Raw genomic sequence first — 21,871 nt, 5'->3', positions numbered from 1 at the left:
ACTAGACAGGCTAAAATGACTTGACAGTAAGATACAATCAGATCTGCCATCATTTCATTGGTGCTGGAACATATTTATACAACATTTGCCATTGATTTAACTTAATAGTTACTTAAATGTGTTTCCTTAATATTTCACAAAGAATAATTCAAACAAGTAATTTATTTGCACATTGTATAGATAAGAAATTATTCCATGATTCCACATAAATGCGAGAGTAAACATTCAACATTTGCCTAAAAAGAGCATTATATCTAAAGCAAATTAATTTGATTTAGAGGGCTATCAGAAATCAACCTATATACATAGGCCATAATGAAATCTCTCCCGCAGAGTAATTAGCGTTTAATTCATCATCCTAATTTAAACCGACAGCTATAATATTTCTAACTATTGTTTTGTTTATTTATTTATTGTGTGTGTGAAAAGTGTAAGGCTGAACAAAATGTACCAAGCATCGTCGTCAGGAATCACACCTAAAACAAAATACACAGCAGTAACTATTTTGCTGTTGTTCCAGTGCGCAAACAATGACGCCAGCGTGGCGAAGCCAGCTGAAAGCATCTCGGAATCGAATGCGACTGCTGGTCATTTTCAGAAAGCAGTTCAAGAGTTTCACCACTGAGCCATGAAATGAAAAGTAACAGCTGATGTAGCGCCGCAGCAGCAACAGCGGGCTTCAGACCTGTGTCGGGTGGGGGAGGGGACTCCGCCTCACGCTGAAAAGTCCTATTTTTTAAGTCGCTGAAAGCACTTGACATATTTTCGTTCACGATATACAGCAAAAATGTTTCTCAATATGTGACTGTAGTCGCTATATTTCAGCTGTATTCGGAAATGTATCGATTAAACAATTGCCCTTCATAGAACGAAAACGCTGGTTTGGCAAAAAAGGAAAAAAAAAAATCCCCCGGGGGGGTTTGCATTAAATTAACATGCCCAATAGAGTGTGGCTCAAGGCTAGTGAACTCCATGAATAAATAACTTCTTTAAGAACAGCTATGGACCGGTTATTTGTGAAGAAAGGGAGTTTTGTCTTGGATGTTAAAATGCGCGTTGCAGAACACCGTCGCTGTCCATGGTACTTTATTTTGTTCACTTCCACTGTTTGACGAATGTTAACCCTTTGGACTTATTTTACTCGTCTCCAGAATAAGAGTTATATATAAGGGAAAACTTATTATTAATTAATATACTATATAAAACATTGTGTATTTCTGATATTGATATTGGTATGAAAATGTAAACCACTACATTTTAAATTGCTTAATGTCTTTTGCCTGTATGGCCTGTTTCACCGTAAAATGCACAGCAATGCTATTCCTATTTCACATCAGCTCTCCACTCACATCTTCGCCTTGCCCAGCTCACTCCACAGCGCTGATTGGTGTTTCGTCATCTTTGCTCGCATGGGTCTGAAGGCATATGCAGCAGCCGGAACTCCTGATTGGTCCCCTGAACGTCCCCCCGCGCAGCACACATCAAAAGATCTCCAATTGCGTCTTAGCTTGTGTGCCTCGGTGGGGGAAGACAAATCCTTGAGCATCAGAAAAAGGGGGTGGGTGGGTGGGTTGAGAGGAGAAAGTGAGAAAATATATTTGTGATCAAAACAAGCACATTCGGAGTTGCTTGCTTATATATGAATATGGTTTAGAAGTGGTTATGTTTTGCAATGCGTGCGATTGAGGTGAACACATTGCTGCGTTTGTGCGTGTATTGATTTAACGTAGTTTTGATAAACTTAACAGATAATGTACAAATGCAGCTGTAGTGATACCAATTTCTTGACTGTGGATGAAAGTGTCAGTCTTGTAAATTATCATCATTAATTGCCAAACAGTCTCTTGAGGCCTTCATGAAAGCCTTACTTACATATGAGTATTGTAGAAGGACTATCTACTAGAAGTAATGGAATTAAAGTCTGTTTTACCATAACTCCACATTATTCTCATTTTCTGTATAACTTTAATATATATAGTGAATATATATTCTCTTCAGTTTCTAGTTTGGAATATATCTCACTGTGCATACATACATCTCTCACAGGAAAGAAGTACTCAACGTATGACTTATATGGAAATAATGTACTTGTTTTTAAATATAAACAACAGTTAATGGTTAAATTTAGAAGCAAAAGTTGATCACATATGATTGCAGTTGCAACTGACACTGTTATGTATTTATTTATGTTCTGTTCATTTATGCGTATGTGTGTGTTTGTGTGTAAAGAATCCAGAAAATCTTGAGAGTGGTAATATCAAGTCATGAATCTAATCTGATATTATGGCAAAATATACATTTTAAAACATAAATACATTGTAAAAAAAATCCGATAGCACTATACTTGAGATACATTGTATTGTAAAGTTTTGTGTAGCCAATCATAAGGTTCCCATGATAAGTTTGTAAGGATCCGTTACATTTAATAATGCTTGAAAGAAGTGACATGTAACACTTCTCACATTGTCTAAGAAAGAGCCTTTCATTCATCATAAAGTGTTTGTAACATTTAAGAATGCTACTGCAAATGTTATCAAGCTTCATAGAGCATACTAGAGGTGTTTTGTAGTAGTTATGAATGGCTATATATTTAAAACATTACAACCCACTTCCAGTATTCAGTATTCCAGGATTTAGAAAAATTTCCATATGATGATGCAGATTATATGATCACTTTATTGCTGTCATTTCACAGACATGTGATGAATGTTATTTTCAGTAACACACGGGGTTCACATATAATAACTTGTCTCTACGTATCAGAAGAAGAGAGGTGTTTCTAGAGTCCTTTACACCAGTATTTTGCTTGATGCATAATATTTTGGAACAATGAAATATATTAAATGTGTAGTATACATATACAAACCCCTCCACTCTGTAATACAAAACGACGAATATGGAAAAATCAGAAATATATTTTGAGACAACAGGCCAGTGATTCAAAATGGAGAAAGCGTCTCCCTTCTCGTTATATGCTCGCAAATAACTGTTCACACCGTTGGAGTTTCTTAAATAGTTTCCATTGCAATATTGTCGACAGTCTGTGTACATTTCCGGAGTGCGCATGACTGAGCGTATGTATGTGTGTGACAGAGAGAGAGAGAAAGAAGACAGACGAGGGGAGAGTTCTGTGCTTCTTTCATTGCTCCATCCGGGAACTTTCGAATTAGCATTGACAGCCGAAGCGCAACTTTTCCCGAGGCAAAGTGAAATCAAGCCGCGGACTCGGACAAAATATAGTCCTCTATTTTCAACTCAAAATTATCGAAAGAAAAATATAACGACCCATTGGATTGCATATGTCGGCGCAACGCTAATTTAGAAGTGGATCTGTCCAAGTGCTGAAATCTTTCCGCAGTGTTCAGAGCACTTTGCTCACCGGCGTAAAGTGAGTGATGAGTCCTATTCCCAGTAAAGAAGCAAGAACTTGCTTTGCAGGCTGAGTAGTTCTTCTTTCGATTGTTATTGTCGCTTTTTAAAAATTCTTTATTTTTCGGAAACTTCGCCTCGATTGCCTCGAAAGTGAACGAAAAGTGCTTCGAAAGTCGGAAAATGGAACTACAAGGCCTGCAAGAGGCGTTGAAAGTTGAAATCCAGTGTCATAAGGTAAATGAAAAAATCTTATTATTATACCCTTATTGGTCTTTTGAGCGAATGAGAGCGAGAGGGAAAAAATCTGATGAGATCAAACGTGAACGGCATGTATTTCTGGTGAAATAAGTAGGCGATCTCAAATGTGTCGGTTTAGTGTCTTGTGACGGTATAGGATGTAGTTTGAGGAGAAATTGTTAATGTACTTTTTGGAGTAGTTTGGGAATGTCGTGCGTCTTTATAGAGCAACAAGGATTTGGAGTAATAATGCGGTGATTCTGTGTAGCGATCAGAACGAGACTTGAATATTTATGAGGGGAAGAAACTGACTCGCTGTGTGTGCTGGCCGCTTTGTTCGTTCTTTACGTACTAACTTGAAACACTTTTGTAATTCTTCCGTTATTCTTTTTTCCGTTTAGAAACTAGTTGCACAGATGAAGCAAGACCCACAGGTAAATGGATATTTCTAAAGTATGGCTATCGTCTTTAAAATGAGGCAGTTTCAATGGGAGTGAGAGAAAAACTTTATCAGCGTACATCTCTTTTCTGTCGTTTTCCCTCATTTACTCAGCGACGGCTTCAGTGCTTTGTCCTTAGTGTGACTTTGCAGGAAAACGCAACGTATTCGTTTACGGTTTTTTATCGCAAAAGGTGTTATTATACTTGGTGTTTTGTTTCTCTTATAGTGCACTGATTGTGTTTTGTTCAATTGTAGGATGGAGAGCTTAAGAAACAACTACACGAAAGGCAAACAAGAATAACAGCCCTAAGCGAAAAACAAGTAAGATTTTGTATATATGTTCATCTGTGCTAAATTACAATCATTTTTCATGTCACGGCGCAGCCTGTTATTGTGTTAAACCGACATGTTCGGGACAAAATGGGCTGCATCAAAATGTTTAAAAAGTATTCGATTTCATTTTAGCATCGAAGGAGTAGACCCGATGTGTTAGAGAAGTCTTTAATGTACATTGCGATTTTGTTTGGATACACTCTTAAGTTGTGTAACATGAAAATGTTGAAAAATTTAGCGTCCATTTTGAGTAGGTCGACATGTTTCTGGAGAGTAGTACTAAAGGAGAGGATCTTAAGTATCCGGCGATCACTTTTTTAGACATTAGACATCGTAGAAATAAATGTGCACGTAAATAGTGTTTAATCGACTAAAATTGTTACATTGGCATTTTAGATTGACTTATTCATTACTTTATAGTCTTGAGGTATTATTTCTTCATGGTCACATGACGACGTGGTAGCATTTGATTCGACTTCGCTTGTCCACTTTCACTTTTTATAATCTTGCATCAAACGGTGTTCGAGATTAATTCACAAGAACAAGATAAATTTGCTGGGTAAACTCGTCATGCTTTGAAAGGTTATATTACAGGCCAAGTATGGGGATCGGTCGATTGTAGACTTTGGTCGCTCGGTACAGAGGAGCTATTTTTCAGCACCACGAACAGATGCCGTTGAATGCTTAAAGTCACAATGCTCTCACTCCCTCACGCAGTTCTCTGCAAAGTTCCAGAAGCCACAACAGGGAACAGGAATAACACATCACGAAAATATTCTGAAAACAGACATACGTGTTATGTCGTCTGGCAGTATCTAGGTTGTTAAATTCAAAGAATCTTGCCTTTCCTTAAGTTTAATCGATCGCGCTTTCCTTCGGAATGCAGTTTTCAGCACTTGGAACAGCGCCTTCATTTTTTCCACAAACGAAACGTGTTTCAAATACTGAATAAAAACACTAAATGGGGGAAGTGTTCGACGTGCGTTTTATGGTTTTGTACTTTGTCAGTTGAAACGATGGGGTTAGTGTTTAGACTGCATTTGCTATAGTGTTTTTGTAAAGCACTCCAGTTTGATAGTGGAAGCTTCCATTTTGTGCGGAAAGGGGTGTTGGTTTGCTCCTAACATGGAGAAAAAGTCTGCAGAGTTTCATGGTGGGGGATGGGCCCCCATTCATGCTGAACATTACCATTTTGATTGCTTTGATGCTGTTTTTGGAGGAGGGGGAGGGGAGGTAGAGAGAGAGGGAGCGAGAGAGAGAGAACACTCGAGTCAGCACAGCGCAGGGGATGTTTAATCACGGGATGGAACCGATTCAGTTATTTTTATTAGCAAAAGATGACCTCCCCTTTCCAGTACGTTCCTGTCTGTGCGTTGAGTCAGTCGTTTGGGGTTTTGAGGATGTAAAGATTTTTCTTCTCTCTTCCCAATATAAAGGAATATTGTATGAAATATTGACTTTTGACTTTTAGTCGAAAAGCATAAACCGCGACAACAACATATGTTTTCCTCATATGTGGGTTCTTGTGTGTATATGCGTACGTGCCTGCGTGTGTGGGTGCGTTGGCATAGGGGCTGGAAGTTTTAGAATATTTTTGGAGGATTTGCACCTATAAGATACATTCTAGAAAAAAACGTGAAATGTTCTACCCTAATCTACCGTTTTGTTGTTTGTTATACTGATTGTGCAGTTATAATTAGGGCTACAGGCGGTACAAAGTCACGTGTAATATTAAGGCCTATTGAATGCGTGAGTGGATTTAATTACCTGATATCTCAGTTTAACACAAAACAATGACCTATAGCCAACTGTCAAACTGGGCGTTATAAATGTGAAGTATGAGCTGCATGTTTCACAAATTAGTCCATAAATATTAGAAAATAATGTACAATTATTACAAACACTGCAAAGTCAAACTAGAAATGCTGTCACTATCCAAAGCAAAAACCTGTTTATTTTCTTGTCCAAAGAATCTGTGAAACTGATTTTATCTAGAATATGAGAGAGTGTTTTTGCTGAGAACAACTATTTCTCAAAGTGGTATGGACTGTGAAGTTCCAGTGAAAAAAAAAATACCAACTCAATAGACCTATGTAATGCATTTCAAGGGAGCTGCATTGGCATTCCCTGGGCATAAACTCAAAAAATGTGACAGATAGACCTTAAAACTCTTTGCAACCACATGTAATACAAATATATGGAAGATGAGAACCAAGAATGCATTGAATGCTCAGATGTGAACTAAAAAAGTCTTCAAGTCTCCCCTGAAATTTCAGCAGTAGCAGTGACAAACAGACTCAGAGATTTCCTGTTGAGGTCAGAATGACAAGATGTCAGTGCACTACATATGTATTTTCTGATTGGTGACCGCAGAACAACTTGGGGAATCACAGCTTTGGTGGAATTTGTTGTTTTTCTTTTGGCCTTTTGGTTCAGATGCCTTTTTAGAAATGATGGCCTGGCTCCGAGTCTGTCCAGTGGATAGAGTGTTGCGTTGATTGGAATTAGTGGTGGAACCTCAAGTGTGGCAGTAGTTTAACATCTTCACAAAATGTCACATCTCCGATATGCAATACGACAGCGACTGAGGCGTTGCAAGAACTGTAATTTTGAGCGTATTAATCCTAAAGTGATATATTTTGTACCTTTTAATGTTATTGACAAGAATACTCATGCACAGAGACTGCTCAGAACTTTTGATACATAAATGATGAGTGCATTGATTGCATCAGGTACGTCACTGCAGTGATGTTTGTTGTATTATTAACATAGGAAGTGTGTTACTGTCTTGCATGAATGTTTGTTCTTGTCTTCTGTTGTGCTGTAAAAATATATCTGAACTTGCAGGTACTGATAATTTTCCCTCCTGATGTGATTTCTCTGGTTCTTTAAATAATAGCCAACAGTTGCATGGTTAGGTTAATGTCTTTTTTGCAAGCCGTGATTCCAGTTAGTTTTAATGATCAGTGCTGTCCGGTTGTTTTGTTTAAAGTCCTGAGATTACCTTCTTGGTGCAAATGGGCAAAAGTGTTTTCCTTGTGGCTCACTCTCATGGTAAGCGGATTACGGACATCAGTCATTCGTTTTGGGTTCTGCTGTAACTCCCCCTGCCATCAAGCTTCATTAATACAGCGGGCTCTGAGATAACAGGGCACTTTAGTGGGAGTTGGGTGGGTGGGAGGGGGGACGGTGACCATCAATAAGCATTTACTTACCAAGCTGTAAGAATATTTTCTAGCTGCTCTGCATTTTTATCAGCTGAGGTTGAAGAGGATGGGGTGAACAGTTGTGCAGGAAGGAGGAAGGGAGAACGTGAAAGAGAGGTCAGATGGGCAGACTGCAGTGTTACAGACAGGGAGGTCAGGAGAGGGAGAGGTAGTGGCGGAGTCAAGTAGAAAAGGCGAGAGACAGATTGCAGGGAAGGAAGGAATGATCAGATGGTTGCAAAGAGAGAGAGAGAGAGAGGGAGGCTCACAGAGAGAAGGTGATAGACAGAAAGTGTAGCAACAGAGAGGGAGGGGGAGAGAAAGAGAGATCAGACAGGAGGGAGTGAAAACAGGAGAGAGAAGTCAGCTGGGAGTGCAGGAGAAAATCAGACCAGCGGCAGAGTGGACCCTCTGCTATGGAACGATTCAGCATCCTGTCAGAGGCGATTTGCTCCAATCTGTTTGCAGGCCTTCAAGTGGCCGGGGTCATGCTGCAGCCTGCTTATTCGTACATGCAGAAGCTCCGCCAGAACCAGAACCTGGCAGCGAGCCGGTCTCACATCCCCTCAGGGGTCACACTGGGTCATAGCGCGCCGCATGCGTCCCGCCTGAATCAGCCCACAAAACTGAACACAATTAATTGGGTTTATTATCTGCTCTTTGCTCAGTAAATGTTTTGTTTACACGTCATCTGTACTCCCAAGAGCAGTGTCCTGCGAAACAAGAGCGTCACGAGCGCCAGCGTTACTGAGTTTCGAATGAGTACATGGACAGACAGCATTGCCTAAGATGTCCTCTTACAGTACATCCAAATAGAGTGTATCACTTCAAGATGAGCTCCCCCTTGACCAGGTGTGTGGGTAACTCAGGATTACAGATGCACATCTTGTGTGATTCTTGTTGGCTCTAAAATAGATTCCATTACTGCATCCACACACTGGGAATCAGTTAACCCCGTGCCCCACGCTACCCTGTTTATATATGTGCTCCATTAATCTCTTCAGAATCCATTTATAGATGTTCCAATTGCATGTTAATCCTTTGTCATGGGTATGTTCATTCTTCACAGACTGAAGAACTGCTTCGTGGCACAACAAACAAGACAGATCCTTGCTTCTCTGTTGTTTAAAAAGGCAGACTAGCATGTGCAAATGTTGTTGTTGTCTCTGGTAATTAGGAATGCAGAAAATACAGTTTTCATTGTTAATCGGATCACACCTTGACAAAGGCTTAAAGGAGTCGAAACCCACCGGTGTCCTGGCAGTTTGACCTCCTACATGGTTTTTGGGTCGTTTATCACATTTGCTCTCCCCTCCCACTTTTTATTACACGCCATCAGCCTAAATAGCAGTTCTCCAATTTGCATGAAAAGAACTTCATGCCTTGCGCTGATCTTGGAGTCCCGCCCATGGTGCGGCCACAGTTACAGTGCCATAAAGACTTGTTTGTCGGCCCACATTAACCTTGTCAGTATTCCCGGGTTGTGCCTTAAGAGGTGGAGCATGCCAGCAGGAAAACTGCAATGCAGTTGGAGCTCAGAACTGACCTCTTTCCTTGAGTTGGCCTCATGGTTTGATGTGTCATATGCTGTTCACTGCTAATGGCCACTGCCGTATGCTTATCATTACATGATGTCCTCGTAAGTTTCCTCTGACAAATAAAAATTAAATCAATAAATAAAAGCTGCTTGGTTTTGGTGCAGCATGGTGTGTTATATGGCCTGGGGTCCTGTGGGACTTGGGGTTGAGTCCCCCCAGCTGCTAATGTGGGCAGGGTTTGAATGGTAGCGTGACAGAGGTGAAAGGTTGAAGGGTTAACTTGCATGGTGGTGGAGGCGGCCATCAAAGAGCCCTGCTTACAGATGTCAGTCCAAATACAGCAGGCTGGTGGGCGGGGCCAAGCCAGGAACCACGCAGTAACAAACTGGTCTTAGTGACGTATTGTTTTATGCTGATGCCCATTCATGTCCCCTGTGGAGTCAAGCAGAATTTTCCTCTGTACATTTGAATCCATGTGTGTCTGAAACAAATGCAAAAGAAACAAGAAATATGCCTGCGGAGTTTCATACTGGTGAGGCAATCTGACACTGTAAAAAAGACTGGGGAGATGGATAGAGAGGAATTCAGATGACTGGTTGAAGCCGCCTTAGTATCATAGCTCTAAAATGTGCGGATATTTCAGGCATAACAAAGACAGTGCAGCCTCTTGCTTCTGCGAATGAAACATCCTCGAATGAAATACAAGGCAAGGCCAGCAAAGATAAGCACACAGTCTTTTATTTACAGTCTGCAAATTCAGCCACACAGTAGCCGTCACCAGCACCAGCGCATGATAGACAGTGAAGACTGCTGCATGCTTTTTGCTCAGTAATTGGACACTTTAGAAGGCAGGGAGCAGTACTGCTTTTTCCTGTGGGAAGGAGGAGCTCTTTCACCCTCAGCACAAACCCACCCTTTAAGTAATAGGTGCAGGGGGTTTCTGGTCATGGCACTGACTTCTGGAGTCTCCCTCCACCTTTTCAATGGAAAGAGATCACCTGCTGATGGAGCTGTGAACTCAGCCCTGTTCAGACAGTATTCCTAATCAGTCCTGTAATCCCTGGGTGTCTCATTAGAGGATCGGGCTGGGTTGATGATGTGAGAGGTTTAGGAAGTTTCTGCCGGCACATCTATGTCTTTCAGGCAGAAGACTCGTTTTAAGCAAGGGCTGTTCCCTCTGTCTCCACAGGCTGTTGCATTTAATAAGGAAAGAAAAAAAAACATGTATATATTTTAATATTGTTTCTATCATTATGTTTTTTATGTTGATGGGAGTTCTGTTGATGTGATATATGTGTGTTATATAAAATGAGTCTGTATTAACTGATACATTAAGAAAGAAATATGCAAAGGAAAGCTAGTATGTAAGGAATATCTCTTTATCCAGCTTCTAGTTTTACTATAATGATACAAGCTGTAACACCTTGCACTTATGAAGCTTGGTCTTTCTTCTACAGAACCTGAGCGAGCAATAAGATTTTTTTTAAGTCACCTTTTTCTCTCTTTCCTTTATTTTCCCTAAACCTTTTGTAGGTTGGATCTGTGCACTTGTAAGGAACCACAGGGGACCAGTTAAAATATATATTGAAGAAAGACAGAGAGTGTAATTCATTTCCATTCTTTTAAATGCCTTTAAATTTTTTGGCACTTATGGATGTTTACAGCAGACTCTATGGTAATGTTCAGCTGCTTCTGTTGCTGCAGAAAGACTCATTCGGCCTGCTATGTCCTCTGCACTGGCTCTGCGTGTGTGTGTGTGTGTGCGCGCGTGTGTGTGTGCGTGTGTGTGTTAGCTGCAGTCCTCCAGCTCTAGAAATTCATTGCTTCTTTTCTCAGCTGGGGCCTGGCCACTGTAAGCTCTGTTTCTCAGTGTATTGTTCTTCTCAAGGGCAGCTCCTGGGCCTACCCCAGAAAAGCCTGGCTCTGTAGTTGGAGACAAGGCCCCAGAGCGAGCAAGGAGGCGCAGCCAGGCAGCAGCACCACGCTGCATGGTCTGACACAGGCCTCCGGGCTGAACAGAGAGGATGAGGCAAGGAGGGAGGGAGGGGGCAAGTAAAGGGCATCCACCCATCACCAGAGAGTGATGCCAGGTCCTTGGAAATCTCCCAGGACTATAAATCTCCTCCTTTTGTTCCTTTAGACTTCAGGCCATGCGTATCATCCTTTGTCTGCACATTCCTTTTAATCACGACTGGAAGGCCTTTAAAAGTTCCCAGTTTAATTAAGAGCGCTGTTTCAGAACTCTGGCTTGACTCTTCCTTAGGGAGATCAATGCTTTAGCACTTCCAGGATTGCAAGTAAGCAAGTAAATCTTGTAGGGAATGAGAGGGTATCTATTGTATTTCTTTATTTTCTTAGTAGCTAATCCCTTGTTTTAAATGTACAAATTGCTCTAAATTGTTACAGTGTGATATACAGTACAGTATAGGCCTAGTCGTGGGGCTTTATGTAAATACGTACCTAAAACAAGTGAAACCATAAAATACACGCCCCTTTTTAAAGGTAATTACGAAAGACTGTGGTAAATATGTTGTGCGAGTTATAGTCTTGTGATAATGAAAACAGATACACCTCACCCTTCAGGTTACATTCTAGTAATGGCCAGATATTGCCGTCCAGCAGCAATTTCCAGGGAGACGCACAGAAGTGCTGATGCTGCATAGCTGAAGCTATGGCTCTTGGCAGGCTTGAGGGAAGAGAAACAGCTTCACTTTATTAACATGGAGTGATAACAGCATTCTCTCTCTCCTTTTACATCCTGAAGACAACATGTACTTAAACGGTTCAATAACTGTGTTTTTTGTGGGGTTTTTTTTTTTTTGTGAAAACCTTTTGCCTGAAAAGGTCATGTGAACTTGAGTTCCAGATTTTTCCTTGGAGGATGAGTTAGCTGTTTTGCAAATGAGCGATCACTGAGCTGCAGAATCTTCTTCTTATTATTAGTATTATTATTATGCACTGTAAGTAGGATTACACAAATGTCAGTCATCAAAAAAGAGTGGGGAGAGCATGCGGTTGAGGCTGGTTAATTACTGTCCCCCCCCACAACCCTCTTTTGTGAGCCATTATTAGGCTGGTGAAAGTGGCTCCTAGCCCCCTGCTCACGCAATCTGAGTGGGAGCTTAACTTGGGACCTCAGGGCTTCTTAGTGGAAAATTTATCGAAAGATTTAATTATTAGACACGAAACAAGAGTCGTACTGTGCCATTTTTCACAAACATCTGATTTAGGGATTTTCAGCATTTTAACGATCAGTGTCATTTTCAGTGCCATATCTCACGCACTCATATGCAGCGGAGAAACAGAAAATGAAAGCAGCTTTTCTGTATGTCTGACGCCTGTGCTTGGGCTTCTGGCATCCCTCCGAAAGGCTTCTTATATAATGTAGGAGTGCAGGGTTGAGTATGGACTACTTAGCTCCTGTATGATTCAGCAGTTGCTGGAGCACCGTTGTGGAAGTGGAACACAGCTAAATGGTTGTTTTGCCTGTGCAGTAGAGATGAGGCCCTTTTTTGCATGGAAAAACCCTGCAGTGTTTGAAAAACGGCATGCGTTTTCTTCGTTTTTAATTGTGTAACATTAAAGAGGTAATGATGGGAGGCAAATCTGATGCAGTATATTTGCACCTTTGCGTAATGCCCAAGGTCAGTGTTTTAGAGTTGTTGGTGGTGCTGGCTGTTATGCACATGCTCAGTATGTACATCATCTGGAAATTACAGAGGCAGGGGGGACTCGTGATTCCACTCCGCATAAAAACAGTGATTCACCCAATCAAAAACATTTATGGTGGTCATGTGTTTTTCTGCTGTACTTTCATTGGAATGGTATTTTTCTAAGAAAGGAATACACTGGAAAAAGGAGGTGAGAGAAACTCACACATTTTCAGCTGATTCCATATATAAAATCCATTTGATGTTAACAAAGAAATATGACAACTGTAACCCTGCAACATTAATAGTCTACTTAAAGGTGTTTCATGTATGTATGTATGTATAATAAGGATTTATAAAGGTACATATGTTTAAATAACTGCATTCATAACTATTTCTCAGTATATTTAAATGACATACATAATTACATACATACATACATACATAACAACCTATTACAACTGACATAAACTGTTTTTGAGCATGTCAGGTTGTGTTATGCAGTGCGTGCCCTATGACTGTAGATGTTACACACATGTAAAATGTTTCCATTAATGGTAACCCATAATTGCATAATTATATTCCATATTGTAAAACGTTGTTTTCAGAGCTGCTGTATGACTGTTAACAGACATTATTGGTAGCGAAGCATGCTTTAAAGGATGACAATGGAGCTGCATAATGATTGTATCCTCAAAAGCAGTAAATGCAATAAAACAACTGATGTGAGGCACAGCATCCTGATGTGTTTTGCATGACACATTATTACCATAAGCCTGTAAATATTTTCCTTTTCTTTTCTGACTTGTCATGGCAAGCTGGAAAAGATATTTGCTCACATATTCCTGCTTTCCCCCCTGGGTAAAGAAGATATACTCTAGGGTATTCTGCGCTTTGATTTTCATATTCAGTGGAGTTGGAAAATTGCCGCAGTAATTTCAGATTTGTCGCTCTGGACCTCATGCTCCACTTTTCCTTCCCGTTTGTAGTGTTGGGTTTTTACGCAGGTGAAGAAGGCTGTGATGGAGTCATTATTTTGTCTGCTCACTCCTGCAGTGGGGCCCCTTCCACCATCCTGGTGGGGTTCTTTTCAGACCATCATGCTTTTCACCTGACACATAATTAACTGGTTGCAAAAAGGGCATGGCGCACCGCCCAATGAGGATGACCTTAGGTAGACGCACAACAGCCATTGATTTTGAATGAGTTTGAAAGACATTAGTTTACGAATGCAATGTCTCAAATTACCCATTTTTTATGAAAAAGTCCTTCTAATGACTACATAAATATAAACATCTGCACTGATAACTAAACAGAAGTATAAAGAGGAACAAACAGATGAATAGGATGAGAAATGGAGCTGGAGTTTGCCGTGCGCTCAGGGTGCGCTCATTGAAACTGGAGATTTAGCCGAAATTGTTTCCTAATGGTCAGAACTCCAGAAGGGCCAGAGAAGCACATTGATGTTCATCACAGGGGGAGTCAGCATTCAGACGCCTGTACTTCACAGCAGCAGGTCTGAATGGAAGGCAGCCTTGTACACATCGGAATCTAATTACGAGCACGAGGGACAATGCCCAGTGACAGCGCTCTTTAAAGAGACGGAAGGCACCGAGCTGCCTCATTCAAAGCCTCCTTTAATGAACTTCCTCGGCGGCGTGTATCGTAGCAACGCATTTTATCACGCACCAGCCCCGGTGAAGCTGTTCAGAGGCCGACTGCCGCAAAGTCATTCATTCTATCGTTTTGGTCTCCCTCTGTTCCCCTCCCGCTCATTTCCGCTAAGCCACGTTTGACTCCAGCCCTCTCTCGCCTCCTGGATAATTGACTGTTTCACCACCGCTGTACTTGGGGAACGGTTTCGCTTCTGACACAAAGCAGCCTTTTACTTTCCGTTTAAAACACATTTATTTTCAGCACACAATGAATAGCATATTCTGGACCATGTGTCTGGCATATTATGAAATACTGTGAGCTCCGAAATTCACAAATTCACCCCTCATGTTGTTTACGCACAATGTTGCACCTTGCATCTTGCGTGGTATCTTTTGCAAAGCCTTGTGTAACTATTCCTTAGTCAAGGCAAAGCATAGCATGTTTATTAACCCCTTCAGTTGCACAAACCTGTAGCCTGTTTGGATGAACATGTTTCCATGAAAACGAATCTCCTCTTTCTGTTGGTATGCTGCACTCTCTGTCCTTACTGTGGAAAGGTAATTGCTGTAATCAAGCCATGAGGCTTAACACTGCTGTTACCTTACCCTTCTGTCACTACAATGTCTTAGGGAAGGTTTTGTGTTCATTGAGAGAGCCCCTCTCAGTGGGGTTTAATGTAAAATAAATGAGAGCGGGTGTGTTTTTTTTTTTCTTTTAGTGACAGGCAGGTCTGGTCATTACATTGGTTTCCATGATTAAGCACTCATTCACAAGTGGAACTCCCCTCGACTGTCTTTTCTGTCAGCTATCATGTAGCATGTTGCAGAGAATTACCATCTCATACAATATTACCATATCTCTACTACCACGCTGGAATATATTTCCTGATATAATCTTACCTTTTTTAGCTTGAAATACAATTAAGGAAAAGGTAAATACTCAAATACTTTATGACTGGTAGACCTAATAAATAAGGGTTTAAAAATATTATATCGCCCTCCCTCAGAAGGAGAAGATGGTCTCAGAGATGCTACAGTGAAGATGGAGGCCATGCTTCATGTGTCTGTGTCAGTCTGAAATCATCTAACAGATTGCTGGGCTGGTACCCCGGTTCACCCACAGAGCAGTGACCCAGGGGTGTCTGTGGTCAGCGGATTACCTACTGGCTGATATGACAACTAAACATATTCAGCACTAAAACTAAATGGAGACACATTGCACATCGTAAAAAAGTCCTGAGGTTAGTCCTCCATTTTACAGCAGATTTTATAAAGTGTATAAGTTGTCATCAGTTTTACAGATAAAGACAATGAAAAATACAAGTTACAATAAATATTAAATTCAGTAAAAATGCAAGAGAAGTGTTTGCAGTTTAATTAGAAAATGTTGAATTGGAGCCAGTGGAATATATTAGTCCTGTGCCATGATTTAGGGATATAGACTTAATTCTCCACATAAATGTCACCTGAGATCAATTTACCAGTCCGTTTTTAATTCCAACACAGCCCCTGGTTTGTGACTGTCGTACTTTAAGATGTTCATGATAAAAATGATTGTGTCCATAAAATATATAGTAAAATACCTCAAGCATATAAAGAATAGTTTTACTGGTCGAAATTTTGTCATAATAACACGTCTCTCTTCAAAATTAGTGTACAGAAATGATTTTCTGTTTTTGTGGCCTTTTAAAGTGCTCTACAGTTTTGAGTAGTTGAAAAAATGATTTCTGTGACAGCAGTCATTAATTTACCCAGAATGCTTTGCATTCTTTTATATTAACCGGGTTAGTTACTAATCTTTTATTCATTGTTATGCAAAAGAGGTCTTCCTGATTAAACATTAACAAGGAAGGTTGCAGTGGGGAAATTTGCAAGCTCTGGTTTTTTAAAAAAATAACCAAAAAAAGATTGCTTTTACGCCAAATTCAATTAGGCCTTCCTGTCAAGTCTGAGGAATCATCTCACAGTCAGTCAGAGTAACAAGATTAGGTCACGTTAGTTGGCCAATTGGATTATTGTACAAGAGGTGGCCAACACATTCTGAGATGGCTTCATCAGTTTGTCTGGTGCACTCCACCCTACCACCCCCCCATTTCTCCACAGATTGAGAGGAGTATAAATCTATTTCCTGCATGATTAAATTGAAAAATAATCACAAGTTTTTACGCTTGCAGGAATATTTGGATCTGCAGAGATTTCAGGAATAACTTGGGTATGAAGTAGAAACTGATATAATTACTGCGGATGAAATAACCTTAACACTGTAATTAAAAGAAGCTATGCGTCTGTGCCCACGGTAATATGCTTATAAAAAGCCCTTATTAATTTTAGTAATGTGTTTATAGTGAAGTTTTATTAGCTATTATATGCTTGTTAAACGTTCCTTTAATATGCCCTGTAAATGACGTGGTGATGTAAGGGACGTGACATTATACCTGTCCCTGTCTCTTTAAATATGGAACGCTAGTGTTCTGAGCCATTCAGAATTCATTTCAGGCTCCACTTTAGTCAGCAAGCAGTTGTGTGATTACAATGCTGAGGTCTGAATCTGAAAATATAGTGTTTGATTCTCAGGGAAGGTGTGATGCTGTACCTGGAGAAAAGTAATTTTCCTTAACTACTCCACTCAAAATGCCCATGTATAAATTAGTTATAATGTGTTGATTGGATTAAACATAGCACTGTACCTCCGTGTGGATGAGGGTCTCTGCAGAAACAGTAAATATTAATAATGCAGCAAATTCATTTGATCAAGGACTGGTAAGTCTTTTTTTCATATAAAAATATTTGAACCCATGTTCTGGTCTTGAACTAGGCCTAGTTCTTTATTCAAGTTCTCACGCTTGAAAGTGTGTGGGCGTGGAGTTTGTCAAGGATTTCCTTTCTGTTGACATAAACAATGGACTCCGCATTTCAAATGCGCCAAGAGAAAGAACTCTTTTTACATTCATACACGAACCTTCTATAGTGTTAGAATACAACATTTCTCTGAAGTGACATGTTAGAATTGTATTGTGTCAGTGGCTGTCTGTTTTAACCAAGGCTGAGCCACTTGCTCCCAGTCCTTTTAGTTGATCTTTTCTTGTAGCTGATTTCATTTCTAGAAAACGGAGCGCAGTATGTCAAATGGTACCAAGTGTACACTCTGTACCATGGCCGCTCCTGAATCTGATAATGATAAATTACAGGAAGAGCTGTCAGGTTGAAGCAACAGATTCTGGATTTAGTGGAGTTAAATGAACACCTTTGAACACCTTTTACCTCCCTTCACTGGAGGTAAAAACATCTTGGCTGTGTGTCACTCTTAGTGAGATAACATAGCCTATGTCATCATTCAGCATCTTAACCTTACACATATTACTACTGGACCTCTGTAGAATCAGGGAAGGCAGGGCTGATACACCATTGGCTGCCCACTGGTCACTGATACAGCCCTGTTAGATTATAAAGCACTTACTATAATTCCAGGAAAAACCATTATTAACTATTTCTATCAAGCTATGTAGCTATTTCTTTCCACTTGTTATATATCTGTTGTTTACTGCAGTTTTGTTTTCAAACAAACTCAATAAACCCTCACGCTCTTGCCACATCTTAAAGCATAGGCACATTTCATCTGCAGTTACTATTGGCTAAATTCACACAACAATAAAAACAAGCTAATTTGAAATTCTTTCCTGGTTCTGTCGACAAATTCATAGCAGTAATGTCGTACAAAGCCCAGAATGTATTTCGCTACCTCTGCCTCACATGGTGCCAGTGACCAGAGGCAAGAAACCCTACTAGGTTTGGGGTTTATTTGGTGTTTAGTGTTGTTTTAAGTTCCTAAAATTCCTTACATATTCTCATCTTGTTTTCTCAATTTGTTTTCGCACACAACGTTGTGATTGTAAATAGTTATTTCACATTGGCTGTTGGTAGTTCATCACTGCTCCTGAAATCCTGCTGTGAGCAGGAATTGGTTCAACCATCAAATGTGTTTCATATGCATTCACAGCTTGGAGGGTGTACAGAAGAGCAATTATCATAGGGTGTTGGACCTGACACACTATACGATCTCAGGTGTTAAGAATGATCTCAGTGCGCATTATAAATTTCTTCGAGAACTGAAGCAAATTTCAGGCTGACTTGAAAGGGCAATGAACAGAGGTAAAGTAGTGGTGAGGCTTTAGTGTGTAAACCATCCTGATGGATTGGCTTGCCAATGGATGAACCCTGTCTCCAGCCTCAGATTTGCATACCATTCTAGACCAGCTGCCCTTAGAGCTTGGCTTTTAATCCATTATTGAGACCCAATGTGCCAAGTGTAAAAAGGATATGCACTGTCCTAAAAGGAACTGGGCTTTCTTTATTAAACAGGAGCAACTTCAAACACTGTTTTAAAAATAGATCAAAATTTGGCTCCACAACAGAAAATAGATGTTTGACTTTGTACTTTTTGTTTAAAAAGAAAAGAGTAATTTTTGTGTATATTCCAACTGTCATAAGGCTATCAGTGGTGTTAGTTAGGCTGTCAGGGAGTTTCTATTACATAGATCATCCTGTGCCATCTCAGAAATGAATGTTAAATGTTGTTTTTAATAGTCACCAGTTTCCATAGCACCTCAAGCTGCTTTCATTTTACATACCTTAATCACTATGACAGATGTTCACTTTCTAGAGAGATGCTGATGGCTCAAATTTTAAAATGGCACTGAGACTTGAACCAGCAACCTTCTGTTCGTGAGCCCAGTGCCATAATCACTGTTGCCCTTGTGATATTAGCATTATTTGTCTTACTTAGTCCATTGTCTTGGACAGCTGCATAATCTTGTCAGGCTGTTAGGGCATTCTTGTGTTTCTGTATCAGGTCATAGAGTCAGGGGATCACATTCCTCTTCCTCATGTTGGACATTGCAGTTAGAAGGTTTGTTTTGATCTTCCCAAATCAAGGCATCCAATGATTAAAGAGTGTCTCTAGTTTGAATTGACCTCTAAAGTTATAAATACTTTTGAGTTGCGCTTTGCAAGACTTTGGAAATGAGGGCTGACATGTTAATTTTATTTTGGCATATTGGTTGCACTGATTTGGAGTCTGTACTTCACCAGTATTCCATGGGATTATGGCATGCCATTATGATGTTGCAAGACATCATTTCACCTAGATTAACTAACCTGAAATTGAATTAATCTGTGACAGATTTTATGCAGAGAACACCGTTTTCAAACTTTTATCTTGGAACAAGTCCGCTTAGGCTCGGGTGTCAACAGGAGGGTGGCAGCACTTCACATGAAAGCCAGAAGCAGAAATCCTCTAAAGAGCGTGCATGTGAGTCTACAGAGGCACAGAAGATCCGAGCAGACAAACAGAGGTGCGCAATGGGACGGGGAGTGGCAGCATCCTGCCCTGGTTTGTGCCCGGGCCTGGGGGAATTGGCCTGGTTTACTAAACACCGTCTTCTGACATTATAAAGGAGAGGCGTGGTGCTGGGGAGGCGGAGAGGGAGGTGAGGTCGAACAGAAGATAAATGTGTCACATGATACGACTCAGTCTTCCATTTATTACCCCCTCCATCTGCAGCTCGGCTCATATGGAGAACCTCTCACTGTTGTTCAGGGTTTGCTAAATCAGGTCCCTCCTGCTTGCCTTTTTCCTATTACTGCGCTCCAGAAGGTGCTAAAATAAGCTCCATCACTCTTAACACGGCTGCTCCTCTCCCCATCCACGCTGCTGTTTCCGTTAGCACCGCTTCTGCCAACAAAGTTAATGAGGTGCTTTTAAAAACCTGCTGTAGCTTTATTTTATTTCACGTCTCAGACTGCTTGTTCCTCCCCATCTCCATTAAGCTGGGAATTCTATATATGAGGAGTAGTGCTCGATCTAGGGTTTCATTTGATCTCTTTTACATAAATGACATCATCTCAAATTTGGAGTGATCTGGGTCTTTGATGAAATCGGTACCATAAATTAATCATGTAACATGTGTATCTAATTAGAGCTCAACATCAAATTGAAATTTTTAGGAAAATTTGGAAATAATTTCATGCTGTCTGTTTAGTTCGATGCATCAAGTACACGCCAAGTCAATAATTCTAACAAGGCAGATTTATAAATTCTTGGTATAACCCATCAAACATTTTTCCTATGTTACCTCGTCTCATGGACTCACTTCACATAGAAGTGTCTTCTTAGAAACATTTACACTTAAGTTCTTTGCATGTGACTAAATATAATAATGAGTTTAACTGCTGTGTGTAATAGCAGTGGATCCAAGGGTATTGATGCTGTTTAAGGCATCAGCTGGTTGTTAAGCTATGATGGGTGTTCAGATCTGTGCTTTTATTTCTATATCCCAAACTGCCTCTTACACCATTGTTCAGTAACTCCCCTTGCCTGCCATTTTGACTGTGTACCACTTCCACAGGAGTCAAGTGGATAGGGCTTGTTGCCCATCCAAGAGAAAGTTCCATCTTTGCAGTTAGTGGGCGAAGCTGATGACCCATAACTCTTTGCATTTTAGGCAGCTGAAATTCTCTATTAGTGGTCAGTACTATAAACCCTTTGATGCTATCAAGAAATGTCAGCACGAAAGAGGTTCAAGTGCTCTGCTGTGTGAGAGTTCTCCTGCCGGCTATTGTAGTGAGACACTTGGAGCCATGCTGTTCCAGATATCACCATTAGGCCACTGTACCCCCAGCTAACACATAGTGTAGCAAGGTTTTACCTCCTTGGTTTATTCTAAATAAGCTCTGAAGGGGAGCAGGTGTTTCTGAGTGGATATTACATCACATGAAGATAAGTAGCGGGTCTGAAAAATAAAGCAGAGTGGAACATTACCACTATTGATTTCCACTGATGCTGAATTCATACTACAGTAAGATGAAGGAGTCCCTGGAAACACTGTCAGTTTAGGGTGGTGAGCATAAATGTTGCTTCTCTCATGAGCTAGTGGTCAGCACGTTTCATTTCAGAAAACAAACTTCAGCCTTTTTTGACATTTGTCATTTTTTAACTGAAGCTGAATGCTTTGAAGTGTAGGACATAGTGTTCAGCTTTTGTGTCATGAATAATCTTTACGGTTTCACGCGTCAGTAGTTTAACATCCATATCCAGATTTGTCATCACAGGTTATTGCTCTGAGGAGGACAATTTAATGAAGTCGGTGAGGAAGTAGCAATGACAGAGTACATTTTTAGAGAAAATACCTAGCTGCTTTAGGGTTCAGCATTTTTCTGCCTTAGAATGTTAAAAAAAAAAAAGATTTTGAAAGTTGCGAAATTAAATTTTGAAACTCAGACAAAGCCCCACAGTTTTCGTTATCTACTCATCAAATGGACAAAAGATGTTTCCAAAAAATTATTACCTTTGTCTTCCACTTTTAGTGAAGCAGTCTGGCTAGGGGCCGTTTTTTAATGAGGTTATTCCTATTAAACTTAATGCTCAGAGATTCTGATCTTT

General features: G+C 40.4%; 1 protein-coding gene across 2 annotated transcripts in view; it reads left to right on the top strand.

Annotated features, from left to right (window-relative positions):
* The first annotated feature begins 3,473 nt into the window (after positions 1-3,473).
* The window catches only part of phf21b (PHD finger protein 21B), a 71,393-nt gene continuing 52,995 nt past the window's right edge, over positions 3,474-21,871 (top strand). The window contains exons 1-3 of one of the 2 annotated variants that reach the window (XM_036520404.1): positions 3,474-3,606; positions 4,011-4,043; positions 4,307-4,372. In XM_036520404.1, coding sequence (XP_036376297.1) covers positions 3,553-3,606; positions 4,011-4,043; positions 4,307-4,372 — 153 coding nt within the window. In that variant the 5' untranslated portion in view covers positions 3,474-3,552. The remainder of the gene's footprint in view (positions 3,607-4,010; positions 4,044-4,306; positions 4,373-21,871) is intronic. The other variant, XM_036520405.1, reaches the window with a different exon arrangement.

This window comes from Megalops cyprinoides, chromosome 25 (genome assembly GCF_013368585.1).
Source record: "Megalops cyprinoides isolate fMegCyp1 chromosome 25, fMegCyp1.pri, whole genome shotgun sequence".
Lineage (NCBI taxonomy): Eukaryota > Metazoa > Chordata > Actinopteri > Elopiformes > Megalopidae > Megalops > Megalops cyprinoides.
The sequence above is the reverse complement of the archived record's forward strand: the minus strand, read 5'-3'. Positions and strand labels throughout refer to the sequence as shown.